The sequence below is a fragment of the Nothobranchius furzeri genome, chromosome 13, assembly GCF_043380555.1.
Source record: "Nothobranchius furzeri strain GRZ-AD chromosome 13, NfurGRZ-RIMD1, whole genome shotgun sequence".
Taxonomy (NCBI): domain Eukaryota; kingdom Metazoa; phylum Chordata; class Actinopteri; order Cyprinodontiformes; family Nothobranchiidae; genus Nothobranchius; species Nothobranchius furzeri.
Genome location: NC_091753.1, coordinates 21419442 through 21443306, shown reverse-complemented (window position 1 = coordinate 21443306; position 23865 = coordinate 21419442). Strand labels below are relative to the sequence as shown.

Sequence of the window (23865 nt, the reverse complement as noted above, 5' to 3'; positions counted from 1 at the left end):
TTCATCCTGGAGTCCCTCCTCACTGAACGGGGGTTTGCTCTGCACCTTTATGCCCTAAGTGAGTAAATCTAGCGCTACAAAACGCTGCTGCTAAATTCAACCTTTGACAAGGGAAGTCTAAAAACCAGCTGGAAAATAAAAATGTAAGACACAAACGGTAAACAAACATGTTTTCTGTTTAAACTGGTTGCCTTGCAGACTTCTTGACTCTTAAGAGTAATAAGGCATCCAGATGCATCCAGAACAAACAGTCTGGAGGGAAAAATACAAAAGGTGGACTAAAACTCTAAATCAAACGCAAATACTGTGTCTTTAAAGTCACATTAGTCATCACACACTGGTGAGATTCATTTCGGCATGTGACCCATCTCTGTGGGCAGCGGTGAGCTGCAGCTGTGGCTGCGCTCGGGAACTATTTGCAGATTTTCAAGCATGGTGAAAAAAAAAGTACATTCTGTTTCATAGATTTTGATTTTAAATTAAAGACATACTTCTGCTGTGAGGAGCTTGCCTGACTACTGGTTTATCAACGATCTTGGACCCAGAGTGGTCAAGAACATTTCCAGGTTGTCCTCTGTTTACGTCCCTGTCAGAGTCTTCAGCACCATGTCACGATAAAAACAGAAGCTTTAACAGATTGTCTCAGACACAAACTCTGACTTCTGCACTGATGCAAACAGTCATGAAATAAAAAATGTTCTGGAAAAGGGTTCCAGCAAAGTCACGATATCTTTCTTCTAATGCTTGAGCAAATACAACAAGATCATCAAATGTGTTCATAGGTCCAAACATGATTTCTATCTATGGTTAAATGTTTTAAATCAAATAACGAGGAACAAATCCCTGCAAAGTGCTCATGCCAGAGCGTCTAAACGTGTCCAACAGCACAAACAAGAGGAGCTAAATGGGTTAGTTGCTGTGTTGATAAAGAGAGGGGTCTGAAAACCAGCCGACTGCTCTACTTTCAAGGCTCTTTGCTAACACGCTAATCCATGTTGCATCACGTGTGTTTCCATATTCAGAGGTTAACCTCTGACCAGGATCTGGACCAATGCCATCAGCAATCCCATACTTTCCGAGCAATAATGTATTATAAGATGGGGGGGGGGGGGGGGGGGGGGGTATGATTGACATTGGGAAGAACTGGTTGGGGTTGAATTAAGGTTGTGGAGATTCAGAGTGGGACAAAAACTGGCAGAAAACCTGTTTTATTATATCTGCCAACAGCTAGGCTATACCAGCATGAGATCTCCTTCGACTATTTCCACATATCTTTTGTCTTAAGTGAGCAAACTTACTTATTTACAACCACACACAGTGAGGCTGCATTCAAGTCAACACTGTAATCAGAATTATGCTGATTTTAGATCATTTTTGTGCCAACCAGTCCCCTGGATCTCATCTGCTTAAGCATGGTGTCCAGTTGCAGAAGTCCAGTTCTTGAGGCTTCTTCTTTCCAGAGCAGTGGTCTCTGGGCAGATTAAGACCATTATCTGTCCTGCACAGCACTGGTCGCCTTTTAAACCCCCTTCCACAGGATTTGGAGCAGTGAGACCAGGTTCCTACATCCCACATGGGGCACGGATCCCCACAAGCTCTTACTGCTACAGGTCTCTGAGTACTATCACAGTCTGCAGCAGGTTGTCCTTCTGTACTCTGGCACTGCACCAACCTTTTCTGCAGACCATTACCACAAGTTACCGTGCACGACTCCCATCCTCCTGTTACCCAGTGACTAACAGGTCTCTTAACCATCAGGTCATTCTTGATTTCTGTGTTTTTGCTTTCAACCAAGACACTGTTCTGCAGTTTATAATTTTTCTCCTCTTTCCGAAGAGTCTTTTCCTCCTTGCCTTCCTTTAAAATATAAAAAGAGTAGCGCACTCTGGGGGGAGTCATCTTCCCCACCGAGAGCACCTCCACAGTGAGGGGCTCTTGCAAGGGTCTGATGGCCTGAAGAATCTCCACAGAGTTGGAGGTGCCGCTGTAGCGCAGCAAGCTGCCCCTAACCAGAAGATCCCGCTCAGCAGCGGACACCACGTAGTTGCCATTCAGGAGGTACGAGCCATGGTGGTTCTTCACAGCAAGGTAGTTCTCATCGTTGACCATTCCTCGGTAGCCTCGCTGACGGACATCGATGTTGGAGGCTCCAATCGGCAGCGTCACAACAAAGTTGTATCCATTTCTGAAGAACAAAAGGGACATTTTAAATGTTCTAAATATTAAACAAGCAGTGATAACTAAAAGGACAAGCTTTTTATTTAAAAGTGCTTTGATTTATTTTTTTACATCATCTGTGTCATGAAACCTAGAAAACTCCTGCAGATAGTTATAAATAAGAAACATTAAAACTTTTCTCAATGAAGACCATTTAATAAATATAAATCTCAATTTTAACAAAGTATCATTTTGATGTTTCATGAACCATCATAAAGTTCATCAACGCTGTTTGCAAATGGCAACTTTGCACTAATTGAAACTTTCCATTCTAAATTTGATTTATTACATTGGGACATAATTTGCTGCACAACTGCATTTCATTTTGTCTCCGTTTTAAATAAGTATTGAACTTATATCTGTTGCCTTAATGACATTAAAGATAAAAAAGCACTTTGGTTGCATCAGAATTAACCTCTCCTCATCTTCTAATCAAAATTCAACAATTTACCAACGGTAGAAGAAAGAAGTGAGCTGCATTTGTTAGAAACATGTTTCACAACTTGCTGACTGTAAGATAGATTGTACTTACACAGGCTTTGTAAACATTCCTGAGATCTTCTTACAGCCCTGGTTGTTCCCACCACACACCCCACACTTGTCAAACTTCTTGTTAGAATCCAGTCTGCCATCACAGCCTGCCTTGATGCATTTTCCCTGAACACACACCGCTGAGGTGTCGGGGGAGCAGGGAGTCCCATCCACAACCTGCCATGTTTAGATCACACACACATTACACACGGTTGGTCCTACACAACATTATACATCACATTAATATCACCTTACGTTATTTTCACGGCCTTCATTGCTCCAAATGAAAATTCATTCTTTTTTTTGTGCGAAAGTTGGGTTGAAAACATACTTAACAAAACATTTCAGCCACATCAACTTACAAAGTTTCAGCCTTTATGAGGTGCATAACTTTGTTTTCTAGCATCATCAAAGTTGACAGAATCATAATCAGCACCACAGACAGGATATGGTATAACATGGTGTGTTTTTGCTGAGGGACATTTAGATGTCTACCTTTGGAGCCAGAACATAGAAGTATCCCGTTCCATTGGCACGGCAGATGAGCTTACATTTATCCTTGGGAGAGACGCCTGAATATTTGGGAACCCAAACTACAGAGGAGCCCAGCCTGTTGGTGTTAAGGCTCAAGCCATTGAACGCCTCACACTGTTCCTCACGGAAACTTTGACCTGAAGAAGTAAAAAGAACCAAAAGTCACAACAGAGAGTTGGTTTTCTATAGTTTTGATATAGGTAGAAAAAAAACTTCCTCTGCTTCTAAAACAGCAAATTTGTTGCTTTTGCTGGAAAAAAGGTGCCCACTCCTCATGAGCAAACTGCTCCAGTTGGGCGCCTATTCCAGGCGGCATGTTTCAGCTTTTTCCAAAGATGCTCAATAGGATTGAGGTCAGGGCTCATAGAAGGCCACTTAAGAATAGTCCAATGTTTTCCTTGTAGACATTCTTGGGTGTTTGTAGCTGTGTGTGTTTTGGGTCGTTGTCCTGTTGCATGAGACCAAGCTTTCTGACACTGGCCAGCACATTCATCTCTAAAATCCCTTGATAGCCTTGAGGTTTCATTGTTCCCTGTACAGATTCAACACACCCCATGCCAGATGCAGCAAAGCAGCCCCAGACCATAACACAGCCTCCTCCATGTTTCACAGAAGGGACAGTGTTTGTTTCTTTATATGTTTCATTTTTCCATCTGTGAACATTAAGCTGATGTACCTTGGCATAGTTCCCTTTCTGTCTCATCTGTCCATAGGACATTCTCCCAGAAGCTGTGTGGCTTATCAACATGTAGCTTGGAATATTCCAGTCTGGCCTTTTTCTGATTTGTTTTCAACAATGGTGTCCTACTTGGTCATCTCAATCGGAGGTGAACACCAAACCATGAAAGTTGGTCTTCAGCATTGTTTTAAAAATCCAACAGAGGTTGAAGCCCTTACGAACTGAGGAAACTCTTTTCATAACTTTGAGCCTGCTACTGAGAAAGCCCGATCCCCTTTCATCTTCAAGCATGAGGAGCTGAGAGCAGCAAAAGGTTTTCCAAGTGAGGTGTCTGAATATTCACAGTTTTAAAACCAGTTAAAGAAGTTAGGGATAATTGGATAATATCTGAATGAACCTGAAATGCACTCTAACCTTTACAGGTGAACTTGTGTGAACATCTCTTAACAGAAGAATGTACCCATCCAGCTGTTATAGCTTTCTGTACGTTCTACATCACTTGCTGTTCTCTTGCAAGAAGCTCAACAGCAAAATTCACAGCAGGTGTTTGATCAATACAAAATCAATACATTTCCTGGCTCGATTATCATTGGTATTTAAATAGTCCTCTTTGCAATGCTGCTCCCATTTTGACATCATGGGACCAAGACCACACCTAACAAATGATCAACACTTCACCACTGCAAGGATTCAAACAGGATATTCTTAGAGGGAACTGGTGCCTGAGTTTAGCGTCCCAAAGTTTCATCGGCAGGTTACAAAAGAGATACAGAGATACAAAATGCATAAAAGTGGACTTCCTTTGGCCAAATCTTACTCTAATGACCACTTTATTGTGGAAATTGTCCTGTAGAACCAGACAATGAATGCCACACAACTCCAGGCTCATTTTAGGGAGGTGAATGACTCCCAAGTGTCACTTCAGACACTGCAAATTGTTTTAACATCAGTGTGATCTGTGTGCTAGATGGCCACAAGTGTACCTGACCACACCACCAGGCACAGTCGTCATTATCTTACGGGGACCAGTGCGGTTTACTGAGGTCCACTCAGTGTGTGTGTTCATCTTCTTAACATCTTAATCACTGAAGTGGATTCATGCTGAGCAGAAATGATGGCCGCCAACAATGTTGGAAACATAAAACAAAGTGTGATGCATGAGCCACCATTGTCTGTTGGTGTGACTATGGCCAGCTGCTGGAAACTCTGAAGCTTTTCACAAATTCTTTGTTGATAAAGTATCAGGCATTAGAGCAGTCATTTCAGGTAACTCTGTTGACCCTGTTCCAGTTCATCCATCACCACCCACCCTGAGCTCCCTCAATACAGTTTCATACTCTGAGCTGAGTAAACTAGTTGCGAGACAGAAGCCATCTGGCTCTCCACTTGACGTTCTGCCACCTCGTCTCTGGAAGGCTGCCTTTCCGTGCCTTGGCCCTTCACTTGGTCAGATTATCAATGGGAGCCTCAGCACAGGTGTTGTCCCAGCTGCTTTGAAAGCAGCAGTTATTCGGCCGACCCTGAAGAAACCTGGTGCTGATGTCTCTGTGATAGAAAACTACAGGCCTATCTCTACCCTGCCCTTTACATCTAAACTGCTTGAGAAAGTCGTTTATCAGCAGCTGGTCTCACATTTAGCTGACTCTGATCTGTTTGAGGTTTTCCAATCAGGGTTCAGGTCTGGCCATAGCACAGAGTCAGCTCTACTGAGGGTCCTAAATGACATCTATCTATCACTAGATCAGGGTACATCTGTGCTGCTTCTGTTGTTAGACCTGACAGCAGCCTTCGACACAGTTGACCACGCGATTCTACTCGATCGCTTGGAACGATGGGTTGGGATCAAAGGGTCAGCTCTGGATTGGTTTAGATCGTATCTCCAAAACCGGACATTCTGTGTTAAACTGGGTGATGTTTTTTCTTCTTGAGAGGGGCTCCGCTGGGGGGTCCCGCAGGGGTCGATCCTTGGTCCTCTTTTGTTTGCCATTTATCTGCTACCTCTGGGGTCAATCTTTCGTAAACATGGCCTATCATTCCATCTGTATGCTGACGATTGTCAGATTTACTCTCCATTGTGTCAGGAGAAAGGTCTCTCTATCCAGTCCTTTGTTTCCTGTGTTAATGAGGTGAGGTCTTGGCTAATGTCCAACTATCTACATCTGAATGAGGGAAAGACAGAGCTCATTGTTTTTCACCCCAACAGCAGGAATGTGGATCGTTATGCTGATCTTGGCCCTCTTTCTCCATACTCAAAACCAGTTGTTACCAGTTTGGGGGTGAAACTTGATGTAGGACTTAAATTTGACGCTCACATCAATTCTGTGGTCCGGTCCAGTTTCTTTCACCTGAGACGCCTTGCTAAAATCAAGCCTATGCTGTCGAGAGCCCACCTGGAGCGGGTACTGCATGCCTTTGTTATTTCTCAGCTTGACTACTGCAACTCTCTATATGCAGGGTTGTGTCAGTCAACACTGCGTCGCCTACAGGTTGTGCAGAATAGCACTGCCAGGTTCCTGACTGGGACCAGGAAACGGGACCACATCAGTCCGGTTCTGGCCTCTCTGCACTGGCTTCCGATTTGCTATCGCTCACAATTCAAAATCCTCGTCTTGTTTATCATTTCTTCCAGGGTGGTGGTCCCCCCTATCTAGCCACACTCCTGAAAAGACACTCCCCATCACGCGCTCTGCGCTCCTCTGACCAAGGCCTGCTCGCTGTCCCTCGGTCTAGGTGTCGTACCCGTGGGGACCGGGCTTTCTCAGTCCTAGCACCGTCACTCTGGAACCAGTTGCCACCCTCAGTTAGGCTGTCCCCTTCTCTGCCAGTCTTTAAGAATCACCTAAAAACACACCTCCTCCGCTTGGCGTTTCCAGAACATGTTTGATTTTGGCCCTCTTTTATGTTGAATCCATTCCACAGTTTTCATTGGTACACTCAATCCATCCACTCAATCCAAATGTGTTTCACACATTTGTCCTTTACCAGAATGTTTCATCTATCTTGTAATTTCCATTTTGTATTTTGTAATTTGTATTTTGTAATTTGAATTTCTTTTATTGTTGATTTATTCAATATATTTACTTAACTGTACCATGTTCAGCGCTTTGGGGTTCCTGACAGGGTTGCGGAAGGCGCTTTATAAATAAAGCTTTGATTGATTGATTGATTGATTGAGGTGTCTAGTCAATACAGAAATGCCTTACTCTTGGTGAATGGCACTGTCACAAGCCAATACTACCTGTCTAATATCATTAATTCCGTTGTAGTGCCAAATGCACCAACAACACAAGCCCTGATTTCATCTTCTTGTACCACAATGCTCCAGATCATCAATGAGGCTTTATTAGGGAACAGCTGCTGAAGACTGGGGAAGCTCAAATCGAGTAGCCTGTACTTTATCCAGACCTGAATCCAATGGAAAACTCATGGGATCAGCTGAGTCACCATGTCAAGGCTTATGATTCTGTACCCTATAACCTCAATGACTCAAGGGCCACCCGTAAAGCAGAACTAGGCAGTTTTTGCGTGCTTTTAGCACCCCTTAGTGTCCGTTTGCAGAACGGAAAGCAAAATATATCTTCCAGCTGTGCGTTCTTCTTTTTAACACCTTCTAACAGCTGAAAAATTTCCACAGCCTTCCTTAGTGTCTACAGGAGGGAGTCATGACTAAATCACAGAAATCAGCTGTTTGTGATCTAAAACATGCAGGAAACGTGCTGAAATCAGACTGCAGCGCCAGGTATGTCAGCTGAAATTTCCTTAGTCCCAACAGAGCGGCCCACCAGTCTGCAGCTGCAAGTTGAATAGTGGCCACAGGGGTGATTGAGGCTCGGTGGCCTTTTGTTAACCTTATAAAGGGCTATTTTAGCACATACTGGCTGAAGAAAATGATTTAAACATATGAAAAAGTAGCAAAGTATGGCTTTAAGAGAGATGCCATGCACAGCACAACTGTGAATACCATGAGACATTGTTGACCAGCTGTAACTGATGCTGAAGGCCCCCACAAGTTGCTGAGACATTGACATTTTTTTTTACTACTCACCACTATTGTTGGGTTTTGTTTCAATAAATTGTTTTAAATGAATCATACCGTCCAAAAATGTGAACTGAAATCTAACTTTTTCCCTACGTTGCTGCTGGTTTTCTACGAATCTAAAAGTACTTTTCCTAAACAACTCTATTAATACCAAAACAAACACATTACCGTATTGACCCAAATGTAATTGGGGTCTAACGCCCAGAACACACCAGACGCGGAAGCGCAACGATGCGCTTCTAATCGGTGCCCTTGTTAACCTACGCTTTCAGTTACATCAGCTGCGAAGCACTAGGAAGGCTCGCGCTATGAAGGCTTGTGCCGTGCAGCGATCGTTTCAGCGTAAGCTCTAATTATTTCATGAGCCGTGAGTGAGCCATGTCAATTCTGGCAGAGAGTAGACGTGAGCAGAAGCGCTCGTCAGAAACTCTTGCCTGCTGTGAACAGAAGAGCAACGGGCAGCGCACGAATTTCGTGAGCGATCTACTTTGCAGCTGGTGTGTTCTGGGCATAAGCATTCACACATGCTGAAATTTGTCTGGGGTCATTACACGCCTGAAACAGCAGAGGGCGTCAGGCTGGATGGAGCCGAGAGACAAGAGGTCCAGTGCAGAGTGGACCGAAAGTGGGGTAAGGTAACAAGCTACTAAGGCAGAGTTATGCGAATTTTAAGATGATGGTCAATTCTGCAGAGATGTCAAACATTGCATGCATGAATGTCTTGGATGGCAGTGAGGATCAAGTTCTGGGAGGAGTCAGCAGGTGTAGCGATCTGATGGTACACCGGGACCGCAGCAGCATGAATGAGTGAGTAACGCAAGGCAGAGGGCGTCAGAATAAAAGTCTCATTTAACTTTTGAATTCACATGTTAGCAAAAGTTCTGACAGTTTGCATAAAAATATTTTTGCTCAGTATTTGTTCTCAATTTTTCAATATAATTAGTTTCTTTAAAAAGTTTTTTTTTTTTCCTGAAGATTTGTCTTGGAAAGGGGGGTCGTCTTATAATCGGGGTTGTTCTGTATTCGGGTCAATACATTACTTCTTACCAGGACAAACAAAGTGAGATAAACTAAACAGATGTGTCATGTTCCTGTTCCTGCCATGCCCCGTTTCCACAACAACCCCAGTCAGCACCTCATCATCTTCATCCATCTCACCTGTTCCTGCCATCAGCTCATTACACACACCTGCTCCCCCTGCTATATATTCACTAGCCAGCCACCAGTTCCCTGCCAGATTATTGAACGCTCTGCTAGTAAATTCTCCAGCCTTGTAACTCACCTTGCCATCATAGATCCTGAACCTTGCCTCGTCCTTTGACCTCCCTTCTCATTGTGTCCACCTTGGATTATCCTTCCTTCATCCCCGGCCTCGTCTTCGGATCTCCCTTACTGGCATTCTGCACCTCAGCTCCTCAGCCTCTCTGATCCTCTGGCTCCTACCCTGCTTCGTCCCCGACCTGGATTATTGGATTCCCCTATCGGACAGTTGCCACCACAGATCTTCTGGTAACGACCGCCTGTCTCCTGACTTAGTCTCTGCCTCCCCCTTTTAATAAACATTCCTAAAACGTGTCATTCTGTGGGTGTTTCTTACGGGTCCGCCACTTAAACTCGTGACGAGATGTTGCAAACGTTTGTTGTTCATTTTGATTTTGGTGTTTATGGAAGATTGTTCTTTAGCAAATCACAAGGATGTTAAATTCAGTATTTAATTAAAGGTTGAACATGGAACAATTTGATAAAAAGCTATTATATGCATGGGGCATGTAGAGGTGTTCAGAATGAAGGTGTAGTATTTCATTTAAAAGCTATTTTTTACATAAAAAATGAAATATTTATTTTACAGGCATGACACTGGGTTCATGTTTACATCTACCAGACAGTAGAGGGCACCATTGCATGTCGCCAAATACGGTAAATAGTCTGGTCGGCGCAGCGAGGCTTGCACTGAAAAATGGCGGACTCAGCAAGTCAAGTAGCTACTTCTGAGCCCAGAAGATGTCGTTATGCTTCTCAGAAGAGGAACGACCGTAAAAGATCTAAAACCAGTGTGAGTTTAGGTGAAGCCTACAACAGATGGACCCAAATTTGGTGTCAGTGATCCTTATTCAACCTTTAAAGGTAAAAATTATCCAATTATTTAATTCGATTAAATGTGTTTTAAATGAAGAGTGATGGCTGCTGAGGTTGTGTTGGAAGTGGTCCTACCTGTTTCAGGACAGGGGGTGAGGTTACATGAACGGTGTCTGACGCGAAGGCCATAGCAGTATTTCCCCCCGTTCCTTGGGACAGGATTGTCACACTCCCGTCTGGCCAGCTGAACACCACCTCCACAGCTTCGTGAACACTCCCCAAATGTACCCCACTTTCCCCACTGGCCATCCACCTTAGCCCAGAGAAAAGAACGTGGATAAAGGTTAGCCAGACCTAAAAAGGACCAAATATGTTTGGAGCCATGCTCTTTCTTTCTCTACTGTCTCACCTTGATGTGTACTGTGTTGTTCTTATCCACACATGTGGCTCTGTAGCAGACCTTGCCATTGCCACAACTTGTGCCGTCTGCCCAGGGGAAGTGTCGGGTTTGACACACCATCTGTCCACGAGCCTTCCCCGTGCACCACAGCTTTGAGCAGGGTTGCATGTAGGGGCAGGGCTTGGAGCCTGAGCCGAAGGCCAGTTCACATTGACGGTGCAGGCTGTAGCTGGAGCCAGGCAGGTTGTCCTGGAGCAAAAGCTGCTTTTGTGGCTGGTCCAATAAACAGTCTCCTGCAAAGGAAACCCAACATTCACAATCATCAGATGCACCATTGCTGCTCGTTGTGTGCGGAACTGTGATATGAAGCTAAACATTCATTTCCTGGTCTTCTTTGCACAAAGACCTGCATAGAGGGATGATGACACAAAGCTGACAGCTGATGTGGCGTTCTGCTTGGACACTTGCGAGAGACTTAAGAGTAGAGCTGCTGCTCCACATGTCGAGAGGAGCTAGCTGAGGTGGGTCAGCTGTTGGTTGTGAGTGCCTCCAGTAGAGATGTTTCAGGCATGTTCTGCCAGCAGGAGGCCCTCAGGTCCACCCAGGGCAAGTTGAAGGGATTAAGACTCCACATTGGCCAGGGAACACCTGGAGAACCTGCAGGTGGAGTTGGTGGAAGTTGCAGGGAAAACGGAGGTTTGGGCCTCTCAGCTGGAACCACTAACCCCACAATCAGGACTCGGATAAGAGGGTAGAAATGGTTGGAAAATGGATCTAATCAAGACTTTTGCTGTCATTCTTTAGGATATTGGCAGTCAGTTATGGCAATTGGAGCAGAAATAATGTGTATAACCTCTGGTTAGGACAGCGTGAAAACCCAGGTTTGCCTGTTTAATTAGTTAGTCGTACCCACTCAGTCAAGTTCAGGGAAATTGTGATTAAATAGAAACAGAGTTTCATTTTATTGGGTGACATCAGATTGAAACCCTCTGGTAAATGAACTGGTTCAGTCACACATCCGAGTTCAGAAACATTTACAGGAAGTGTTGACTAACCATGACCTCTGTCCAGAAACTCCGTAATGATGGCTGCACTGCACACCGACCAGGGTCGACTCCCGTCTATCTGAATCAGTGTGGGAGACATCATGTGGTTGTCCTTCAGTTTCCCAAATACCTCCTCACACGCCTTTACGTTGTCGTGGGGCATGTTGAAGACATGTCCTGCAGAAGGAAAGACACAACCGAGTCACGTCTCTGACAGAAACAAGAAGCTCTTTTCCTGTGTGATATGATTAGATTAGGCACAACTGGGCTTTGGTAATGACAAATAAATATGAAAGCATTTAATCAAAACCACAATGTACAGAGATAAACACAATCCCAAACAAGCATGCAGAAGTAAGAATTGGTGAGAGATGGGTTTAAATACCCCACAAACAGTGCCAAGACTGAATGACTGAGCCGTGTCAGGAATCTTGGATGTTTAGAGCTCTCCACAGGAATGAAATGTGAGAAAAAAACATACATTTGAACCTGTTTTGAAAATGTGGAATTATTTCACACCTGTGTACAAACTGAGAAGATTAGCATGTTGAAAAAGGCTTTGCTGAAGAACAACTGGGTAGTACTTCAAACACAATAACATTTTCAGATGAGACAAATAACTTCATCTTCAGCTGTAGGAGCAACGGAGAAACCTCCACTTGTTGAGAAGAAATGAAGCTTTCAAGGAAAAAGTTTTGACCTGAAACAATGTAAACTTATTTGCCAAGAGAGTTCACCAGTGTTGTCTTGGCAACCGTTTATATTCCACCTTCAGCCATTGCTGAAAATGCATGTGATGCCATCAGTTCCGTTGTGGCTAAGCTACAAACCCAGCACCCCAATGCATTTGTGGCCATATCCGGTGATTTTAATCATGCCTCGCTCTCTGCTACACTTCCAACATTTCAACAGTTTGTCAGCTGCTCCACCAGAGAAAACAAGACATTTGATTTGTGTTATGCAAATGTAAAAGATGTATACATGTCCAAACAAGACCTCCTCTGGGACAATCAGATCACAATCTTGTTTTTCTCAGCTCGGAATACAAACCACTTGTTCAGAGGCAACCTGTGACAAGAACAACTGTGAGAAAATGGTCACAGGACGCTGAAGAAGCCCTGCGAAGTTGTTTTGACACCACAGATTGGATGACTCTCTGCCAAGGATATAAAGAGGACATCAATGCCATGACTGGATGTGTCACTGACTATATAAACTTCTGTGTGGACAACATCATACCCACCAGAACAGTGAGATGCTTTGCTAATAACAAACCCTGGATCACCAGTGAACTGAAGAATCTGCTAAATGAGAAAAAAGAGCCTTCAAGGAGGGAGACAGGGAATTATTGAGGAGTATACAGAAGCAACTGAAGATTGAGATCAAAGACAGCAAGGAGGCATACAGGAAGAAGCTGGAGAACAAACTACAGAGGAACAATATCAGAGATGTCTGGTCAGGGATGAAGAAGATCACAGGCTTCAAGCAGAGGAAGGATTGCACAGATGGCAGCCTGGACACGGCCAATGAACTGAACAAGTTCTTCAATAGGTTCAGTTCAGGAACAAACCCAGCATCCTCCTCGCCTGTCCCCAGCCAATCAGACATCCCATCCTCCTCTGATCCAACATTTTCATGTCACATGCCAGCTCTTTTGTCCTCTAACACAGTCATGGACTCTTCTGGTTCTATAAATCTGTCTTCAACCAAGTCAGGAGATGCTGCTGCCCCATTTACCTCCCCCTCCCACCTATCTGTCTCTAGAAGTCAGGTGAAGAGGCAGCTGGAGAAACTGAACAGGAACAAGGCTGCAGGTCCAGATAGTGTCAGCCCCAGAGTACTGAAGGCCTGTGCAGAGCAGCTCTGTGGGATTCTGAAGCACCTCTTCAACCTCAGCCTGGCCCAGGAGAAGGTTCCAGTCCTGTGGAAGACATCCTGCCTTGTTCCAGTTCCAAAGAAAACTCGCCCATCAGTCAGTGACGACTACAGACCGGTTGCCCTGACATCCCACATCATGAAGGTCCTGGAAAGACTCCTGTTGGTCCACCTGAATAAGCAAACTAGAACATATCAGGACCCGCTGCAGTTTGCTTATCGCCATGGAGGTGGAGTTGAAGATGCCATCATCCAGCTGCTTCAACCAACCCACTGTCATCTGGACAAAGCAGGCAGCACTGTCAGGGTCATGTTCTTTGATTTCTCCAGAGCATTTAACACAATCCAGCCTGATGTACTTTGCCAGAAACTCCAGAAGACACAGGTGGGGACCTCAACTATTGCCTGGATTAAAGACTTCCTGAGTAACAGACCACAGTTTGTGGGGCTGAACTGCACATCAAACCAGGCGATCAGTAACATTGGAGCACCACAGGGGACTGTACTCTCACCATTTCTTTTCACCCTGTACACCTCAGACTTCCAGTACAAATCAGAGACCTGTCATCTACAGAAATACTCAGATGACTGCAGTTGTCAGGTGAATCAGAGATGGACATGAAGCTGAGTACAGAGAGCTGGTGGAGCGCTTTGTGGCATGGTGTGGAAACAATCATCTGACCTTGAACTTGAACAAAACAAAGGAGATGATTTTAGACTTCAGAAGAAACAGGGTGCAGTCAAACACTGTTTCCATCATGGGAGAAGAAGTGGAGGTGGTTGAGGAACACAAATACCTTGGAGTTCACCTGGACAACAGACTGGACTGGAGAAAGAACAGCCAAGCTGTTTACAAGAAGGAACACAGCAGACTGCACTTCTTGAGGATGCTTAGGTCCTTCAATGTCTGTAGCAAGATGCTGCAGATCTTCTACAAGTCTGTTGTTGAGAGTGTAATCTCTTCAGCCATCGTCTGTTGGGGTAGCAGCATCAGAAGCAGGGACCTGAAAAGGCTCAACAGCCTAATAAAAAACGCTGGTTCTGTTCTGGGGATGACTGTGGAACCACTGGAGGAGAGAATGCAAAGAAGGATTCTCCAGAGAATCAAGAAAATTATGGACAACCCTGAGCATTCTCTTCACAAGACTGTCCGACATTGGAAGAGTGTCTTCAGTCAGAGGCTTCTTCAGTTTCGCTGCAACACTGACCACTACTGGAGATCCTTCCTGCCAACAGCCATTGTAATATAGACCCTTTTACTACCTACGTCATCAAAAGTTGCGCGTGCAGCCTGGCAACGAGAGTGAAGGCTTCCTCATTCACACTCAATACTAAAACAGCGTTTTAAACCCTTTGTTTTGAAGTTCTGAGCACATAAAAGTGTCGGATTGTTGCGTGTATGGATGCCAGAATCGCTTCTCTTCAAGCAGTGGACTGAAACTTTACAGAATTCCAAAGGGAGCACATCCATTTCAACAAAATGGAGGCGTCTGTGGCTGCAGGCCATCAAAAGGGTTGATGAAAACTGGACTGAAAACACGATCCGAAATGCTCGAGTTTGTAGCGCCCATTTTATATCAGGTAAGGTAATTATGTACTAAGATTACACCAGAAAGCTGGTTAACGTGTGTTCTATTAAATAAAGTAAGTTGTGTTTGCTGGTTTGCTTTTAAGCAGTCTATTTATTTACATTTATTTACACTGCATATTAGTATAAACTGTATTTCTCTCAAATTAACACGACTGTACTCTGAGCTCGCTAAAAAAAGAAACCGATGCTATACTCACCCTGCCATGCAGGTACAGTTGGCTGTGAAGACGTAGTTCTCTGGTTTGTTTACTATGACCCAAGCCTCGTACATAGCAGTCTTGTGTCCTTGTCTTTGGCTAGGAAGGACTTCTGCCTTCAAGACGCAAAACTCAGAGTCTATGTCGTGATATTTTACTTTCTGTATGTGGCCACAGACAACATAGTTGTATGCATCTAACGATTTGTATGCCCGTAGATTCTCACGTGTGTACTTACTGGGCCTCTCCACTAAAAACGTATACATATCGGGCCACTGGATATCTGGCCACGCACCTACATCTTCCACCCATTCCGTAATGCCACAGGGATCCGGGAGTCTGTTGCCATTCGTTAAAGTGAGTTTAATAATATAACATTCAAGATTTGCCGGTGATAACCCCGCAGCGTAGCTTGATAAAGCCTGACACAACACCATTCTCTGTTGCCAAGCTGCGCGCGCATTCTCGCTGACGTCATATTGTTTACAAACAGTAAAAGGGTCTATACAATAACTCTTTGATGACTTGATTATTATTATTATTCTGAGCTACTACAGCAATCGATTTCCCTCTGGGATTAATAAAGTATTTTTGAATTGAATTGAATTGAATTGAATTATCTTCAAACAGGTTGTTGGAGACTTTACATCAGACTGTACCTCGCCTTAGAGCTGATAGACCACAAACTGCTAACGTTAGCTTGAAAAGTGACAGTAAGACCGAAATCCCAACAGAACGCCTTAACAAAACTTGCAGGGAGATGTTGAAAGTTAAGCACATTTCTTGTCTTCATCTTCTAAGCCTTTAAGGAAAAAGATCTTCATTTTTGTTTGTGTTTTTCTTTAATGTTGTGAAGTTCATTGTTCTGTTCAAACATCACAACTTTGATTTTTATTTTTTTGTAGATTTTTTACCCCAATTAAGTGTGCTCCCTTCAAAGAAACAAAGTTGTTGACTTGCCAGTTTAAGGTTAAAACATTTAAGAAGTGAGTTTATGAATTCATGTAAATCCCTTCAAATAAACCATTTTTCTCACTTCCAAGCTTCAGCTTTGCTGTTGAGCAAAGAAACATGTTGCAGCTATGATGTCATCCACACACAAACTCACACACACACATGCCCACACAAGCACACACATGCATGCAGGCACACACACACACACATATGCACACACAAGCACACACATGTATGCAGGTACACATACACACAAACACACACATGCATGCAGGCACACTCACACACGAACACACACACAAGCACACACAAGCACTCACATGCATGCAGGTACACACACACACACACACACACACACACAAGCACACACATGCATGCAGGCACACTCACACATGCACACACACACAAGCACACACACACAAGCAGGCACAATCACACGCGCACACACACAAGCACACACATGCATGCAGGTACACACACATGCACACGCACACACACACACACACACACACACACACACACACACACACACACACACACACACACACATGCATGCAGGCACACACACACATATGCATGCAGGTACACACACATGCACACACACACACACACACACACACACACACACACACACGCACACACAAGCACACACATGCATGCAGGCACACACACACGCACACATATGCATGCAGGTACACACACACACACACACAGTCACATACATGCATGCAGGTGCGCACACACACACATGCATGCAGGCACACTCTCACACACACACACACCTCTATTAAATAGAATGAATTACAAATGGAACACAGTGAAATAAACAGCTTGTAGGACTGAAACTCTGCAGCTGTAATGCACTCTGATAACTACAGTAACACTTATCTTGAATGTTTCAGAGCATTTTCTTTACTGATTAAGCAGGAATATATGCTGCAAAATATCTTTGGCATCAAAAACAAGTGGTTTTCAGAGACTGACTTGAGCTCTTGCTTTTGGTAAATATATATCCAGTCCACAAACAGCTCTCTTACCAAGCTCATGAGCAGTTGTAAAAGCAGAGGGTAATCCATCGTCTTCAATAACAGAACAACTTCTCTTCGGGTCACACATGGTCCCTACGTCAGCCATCCCAAGGGTATCGCAGGTTGTAGCCCCACAAAGGTCCTGGTGACACGGAGACAGATAAAAGACATCTGACTGGCTTTTAGCCATGGCCCAGGCATGTTTGGTGAAATGTTGCCATGTTTTATTAAACAGGAAGTCCATGAAAGTCTCACCAAAAATACAAGAGACTGTGGTCTGCTCATTGTCTGTTCAAACGAAGCACATATCATCTGTTTGATGTCAAATGTAGCCTCTTTCTAAGTATTGGCCTTTAAGTGCAGCTTCATTGGCTACCAAGTTGTGTACAAATGTGTCAACAAGGATATTAAAACTATAAATGTAATGACAAGTTATGTTTTGTAAAAGTTGTATAAACTTAAAAAGTAAAGACTTTTGCCTTTGATTGGTCATTTATCTGTTGTAATGCTTCTTGGTAATAAATCTGATCTTACTGGAAAACATGATTAGTTCACCTTTAGTGCAACTTGTAAGAATTGTGCTTTCAAAGAATGAGCAGCACAGCTAAACATGTGTATAGAACCCCTAAAAAATCCTCCTCAAACCCTGATGTAATATTCTCCTGTTGGTGTTCACTCTTGATTTGAGTTCCTAGGTGGACTGGATGGTTGAACATTCCCAAATTAATCAGGAAAAACACACATTCATCCATCCATCCATTTTCAGCCACGTATCCAGGGTCGGGTCGATGGGGCAGTAGTCCCAGACTTCCCTCTCCCCAGCCACTTAGGCCAGCTCCTCTGGGTGAGGCCTAAGGCGTTCCCTGGCCAGCCAGGATACGTAGTCCCTCCAGCATGATCAGGGTCTTCTTTTAGGTCTTCTCCTGGTTGGATGTGCCCGGAAAACCTCACCAGGGAGGTGTCCAGGCGGCATCCTAACTAGATGCTTGAGCCACCCCAGCTGATTCCTCTCGATGTGAAGAAGCAGCGGGTCTACTCTGAGCTCCTCCCAGGTGACCGAGTTTCTCACCCTATCTCTAAGAGAAAGTCCAGCTACCCATACCTCATGACCATAGGTGAGGGTAGGAGCATAAATCGACCAGTAAATCGAGAGCTTCTACCCTTTTTCGACTCAAGACCACATCTCTGATTTAGTGGAGCTAATTCTCATCCCAGTTGCTTCAAACTTGGCCGCAAACTGCTTCAGCGAAAGCCAGAGATCACTTTCTGATGAAGCCAACAGGACCACATCATCTGCAAAAAGCAGAGACCTGGTCCATCCACCAAAATGGATCCCCTGAACACCTTGGCTGCACCTAGAAATCCTGTCCATAAAAGTTTTTAACAGAATCTGTGACATAGGGCAGCCTTGGCGGAGTCCAACTCTCACTGGGAACGAGCCCAACTTACTGCCGGTAATGCGGACCAAGTTCTGACACCGGTCATACGGGGACAACAGCCTGTATCAGAGGGCCTGGTACCCCATACTCCCACAGGGTCCCCCAAGGGATGCGGTTGAACGCCTTCTCTAAATCCACAAAACACATGTAGATTGGTTGGGCAAACTCCCACACACCATCCAGGACTCCCTAAGGGTATAGTGGTTCTGTGTTCCACGGCCAGGATGAAAACCACATTGCCCCTCCTGAATCTAAGGTTCAACAATCCGCCGGACCCTCCTCTCCAGAACCCCTGAATAGACCTTACCAGGGTGTGTGATCCCCTGTAGCTGGAACACACATGTCCTGTTTACACTTTGTCAAAATAGTTTCCAGTCAGGAGCCTCAGTGACATCTGGAAGATCCATACACAGCCACAACAACTTGGCTCCTCCTCTTTATGCTGGTTACCAGTCTGGTCCCATCTTTCTGTGGAATGCCATCCCAATCCTCACCCAGGAGTTGTTAAAGGTCACCCAGCATGGTGGTTTTGGTCATTCTAGCATGGACAGGAGCCAGTCATTCACCTGAGACTGGAACACACCTGGCAGCAGCAACAGAACATTGCAGAAGATTTGATGGATAAATACTACTGCTTATGAACATAGCCTGATTTAGTTTTTCTTTCTGAGACGTCAAAAAGAAACATAAACTTGGAACATGTTCATCACTTTAAAGAAAGTGTGAAATTATTCTAGATGATTTAATAAGACCATGTCAGTCTGACCACTCTAACAGCCACTGGCTGGATCATGTCAGGGTCCCTGTTAGTTCTGTGCATTACATGTTTGCTCTCTGTTTCAGCGTTTATGGTTCAGACAGAAATTGTTCTTTATTAACGTTTTTCTATTGTTTTGCTGTGTTCAAAGTACATATTAAACCATACTGATGTTTAACCTTATCCAACGCCGGTGGTGAGGACAAAGTATGTTGAGAACAAAGATTTACAAGCTCTCATCGGCTGAGCTGACAGCAGGCTCAATGTGTCCTAGATAATGATCTCACTTTAGCAGCACAATGGTTCTTTTAAATTGATCAAAGGTGTCTAGCACATTGACACAGAACCACTTTCTATACCTCTGCAAGAAAAAAAATCATCCAATTCTTCTAGATGACGCACTTTTGCTGTGACTCACAAGGAGCAAAGAAAAGAAGAGTGCAAGAGGCTGCACCAACAGGAAATCCCAAATCACTATGCAAATACTAAAAACATTGAGAAGACACACACACACACACACACACGTGCACACACTTGTATTTGTATGCTTGTGTGGACCCTCCATTGACTTCCATTCTTTTATTTCATTTTTGTGACTGTATGATGCCCAACCCATACCCACACTCTAACCCAGTGGTTCCCAAACTTATTTAGCCCCCACATCAGGGCATGGCTATATATATATATATATATATATATATATATATATATATATATATATGTCACGCTAAACCAGCGATCGACAACCTGTTCCCATCAAAGAGCCATTATTACCCGTTTCCCACAGTAAAGAAAACACAGCAGCAGCCGCGGCGTTGTGGGCGGGGCCTACCCTCAGACAGCAGGTGACAGCCGGTACCGGTCGCTCGTGTACGTCAAAGTTATCTTTCATAAGACGATAATCAATAAAACGATTTGTATAAAGTGGATCCAGAAGTTGTAGCCCGTCTCTGCCTACAGTATTTTGATATTTTTCACCCTGTTGGTGGTTTTACTGAGCAGGTGCCACTTTTGTCATACGTTTCTTTTTTAAACATGTTTAGACTGTTCAGAATACAAATCCAGGCTCTGTCACGTTTGATTGTTGTAATTAAACTTTGTAGGTGGGTAAGGTCAGAAAAGCATCCGATCATTTTGTTTTCCCCTCATTTACAGTGACGGAGATAACGGCACAGTGCACCTGGCTCTGGTGTTAATCAAGTTTAATTTGTAACAATTTTCACAAGAAAACAGAACAGTTAAAAGCAGGGCTTGTGTTAACCGGACAGTTCCCGTATTTGGCCGTTTATTTTGACGGAGAAAGAATAGAAAGAATTACCCCGACGCATGGAGACGAACTGACACTGTATTCGTTTCGCAAATCGCAGATGTAGTAAACCACTCAAGAAAAGATTTCCTTCTGAACATCTGAGCTGGACACTGCTCAGTCAGCGCGTACATAAGGTGCACAGCGAGCTGAAGATGTGGAGAGGGGCTTGGAGCGCATCGCAGAACCAGAGCGCATGTGGGAAGATTCCTTCCACTGAAGCGAGAGTTTTCCAAACCCGGTCTCTCAGAGAGACTTGTCACTTAGAAAATGTTCCCTAATGATGAAACTTTGGCTGAATAGTGCTTGTTCCTGTCTCCAATGTGGCGTCTGAGGAGAGTCCCAGAATCTCACATCCTCTTCAGCTCAGGAAGCGCCTATATGATTATGCACAAGCGTGACGCGTCAACCCGGTAACACAGTAGACCCGGTTGGACCTGTTCAGGTTTACGCAGACAATCTTTACATTTAGAATTAGCATACAGATGTAAAATTTATGCAGTAAAATATAAATCATTTTATTTAAATATCCATTCATTATTTTACAAGCACAGAGAGCCGCATCAGATGGATGGAAGAGCCGCATGCAGCTCCAGAGCCGCGGATTGCCGACCCCTGAGCTAGGGCATGTGCGGAGGACACACACACACACACACACACACACACACACACACACACACACACACACACACACACACACACACACACACACACACACACACAAGCAAAATATACTTGTTTTCAATTACGTTTATTGGGCCCACTTACATTTTCTTAGGCCCACCCACAAATGAGTTTCTGGCTACGCTAATGGTGACTTTTGACAGACTTCTCTAAGCTCCGCAGCCATTACACTTTTCACCTCGCGCACCCCCTAGCGGCAGCTCGCGCACCCCCAGGGGTGGGCGCACCACACTTTGGGAATCCCTTGTCTAACCATCATGGACGTAATTTTGGGGGGGGGGACAGGGGGGACATGTCCTCCCCACTTTTTCCAAAGTCAAGTTTTGACCCCTGCACTTTTTACCATCCAAAAACAATATTACGCTATATTAAATTGACACTGGTTGAGCTCTAGGACCAAGTGGAAAACAACCGTTTGTGTTGAAGCCTGTTTCCCATTAGAGCATACTGTAAAGATACCCCCCCCCCTCCATGTCCCCCCCACTTCTAAAGTGAAAATTACGTCCATGCTAACCATAACCATGCCGTTCTATTCCTAACCCTAACCTAAACAAAAGTGAATTCAAACCACGTTTTAGGGTATGTTTTCCTTGTGTGGGTCAGCCAGATGTCCCCACGATGTGAAAATGTCCACACACTACAGGTTAAAAGTAAAGATTCGTCCACATAAACCTATAAATACAAGTACACACACACACACACACACATGCACACAGACGCAAACACACAAACACGCACACGTACGCAAACACATGCACACGCACGCACACACAAATTCGCACATACACGCGCGTGCGCGCACATATGCACACGCGCACACTCACAAATGCGCACATACAGATACACACACACAGATACACACACACACAAACGCGCGCGCACGCACACGCGCAGAATCAACATTAGTAGTTTTGCATGCATGCTGCAGACTATGGCCTTTATGAAAGATTACTAATAAGGCCACAAATCAGCTTAAAGCTAAGAAAAAGGCCAGTGACGTTTCACAGACAGCTCCTCGTCCCCACCTACCTGCTTAGTGAACAGAATGGCCGTGTCCCAGTGCTCAGCATGCTTGTCGTTGTATTTGTTTAACTTCTTCTGCCAGGAGCAGAAGTTGCGCAGGGTCAGAGCAGCATTACTGGAAACCTTAGGACCCTTGTCATCTTCGTGTATCACCATGAAACCAACCACCACTATGTTGATGGAGTTGAGGATGCTGGGGTGTTTGTACAGCCTGGCTGCTACTGACATCAGCGTCAGGAGGTAATGCTTCAGGTCGTCCCCGTGAAATCTGGCCATGGACTCATCCGCCACAACCAGCACCTCCACAAACCTGGGGATGGAGGCAAACCTCTTGGACCTCCCAAGGGATTTCAGGACCGTTTCAGTTAACTCATCAACCTGGGGCCTGTGTTTGTATTTGTGCAGGGAGGTGCTGATGTTGGAGGCAGATGGAACTCCGCACCTGCTGGTGACGTTGCTCTCAGACTGCTTCGCACGGCGGATGATGTGCGTTCTGTCCAAAAGGTTTCCATTTTCATGAGTAGCATCTTCAGAGCCGATGGGACTGATGGAGTACTCCATACCGTCATAGGTAAACCCCCCCTGCAGACCCCTGCACAGACTGAACGCAGCCACAGAGTCTGCGCTCCCGTTGACTTCTCCTGAGTAGAAGCATTCCCTGAGATCAGAGGATTGCGGGGATTCTCCTGCAGCATGCAGCTTGCTGCCTGGTGCAAGGAAACTAGAATCCCGCACAAGCTGGAGGGAAAACTCCTGTCTGAAGGCACTCAGCCTGAAAACAACTTGTTTTTCATTCGTCTGCTCCAGACTCCGGTGTGAACGCGTGTCAAGCTTGTGGGGATAAACGCGAACAGGTATGCAGAAATCCACCTCCATGCAACTAGAGATTTTTAAAAGAATCAGGACTTGGGTAAAAATTGTCTCCAAACTAATAAGCGCAGCCATGCCTGCTCCTGCTGGGACACCCTCTGCGCTGAGCTTCACGCTACCTTAAAAAAGTTATGCACCTCAGCTTTCTCCCAGCTTCTCCTCCATCCTGCACCTTTCCGGTCTGGGCCAACTTCTTTACGCCTCTGGGTTTTTATGTCGCGCATGAACACAGCCGATCGGTGTCAAGTGAAATCTGAGCTCATGATGCTGCAGCGTCTTTATGTAAATGTTATGCAGCATGAGGGACACGGGCTGGAGCATCACCACCACTCCTCCCTCCTCCCTCTCCACCTCCCGCTGTGGGGGAAAACAAAACACACAAACTCAAGAGTTACTGAGTATGTGTTTTGGAAAACTTAAACTTTCTTTCTTTCTTTCTTTCTTTCTTTCTTTCTTTCTTTCTTTCTTTCACTGTTAATTTGAACATGAACTTGAAGAAACAGCGCCACCTCCTGGCCCTGACTGGCCGCGTCTAACACCATGAGCTTGTTCTCTGCTGCCGCCTGCCGTTTGAACCGCTAAGCTGCACTAAGTTGGTTGTCTAGGCTTCATGCCCATA

At 44.7% G+C, this 23865-nt stretch overlaps 1 protein-coding gene across 1 annotated transcript; it reads right to left on the bottom strand.

Moving 5' to 3' along the window:
* Positions 1-1192: 1192 nt before the first annotated feature.
* LOC107380757 (A disintegrin and metalloproteinase with thrombospondin motifs 15) lies at positions 1193-23468 on the bottom strand. Its single transcript, XM_015952089.3, has 8 exons — positions 22383-23468; positions 17177-17309; positions 11532-11699; positions 10486-10769; positions 10212-10389; positions 3244-3419; positions 2750-2925; positions 1193-2185 (listed from the first exon to the last, which is right to left on the bottom strand). Exons 1-8 carry the CDS (start codon positions 23319-23321, stop codon positions 1399-1401), a joined length of 2841 nt encoding a protein of 946 aa, XP_015807575.1. The 5' UTR covers positions 23322-23468; the 3' UTR covers positions 1193-1398.
* Between the last annotated feature and the right edge of the window lie 397 nt (positions 23469-23865).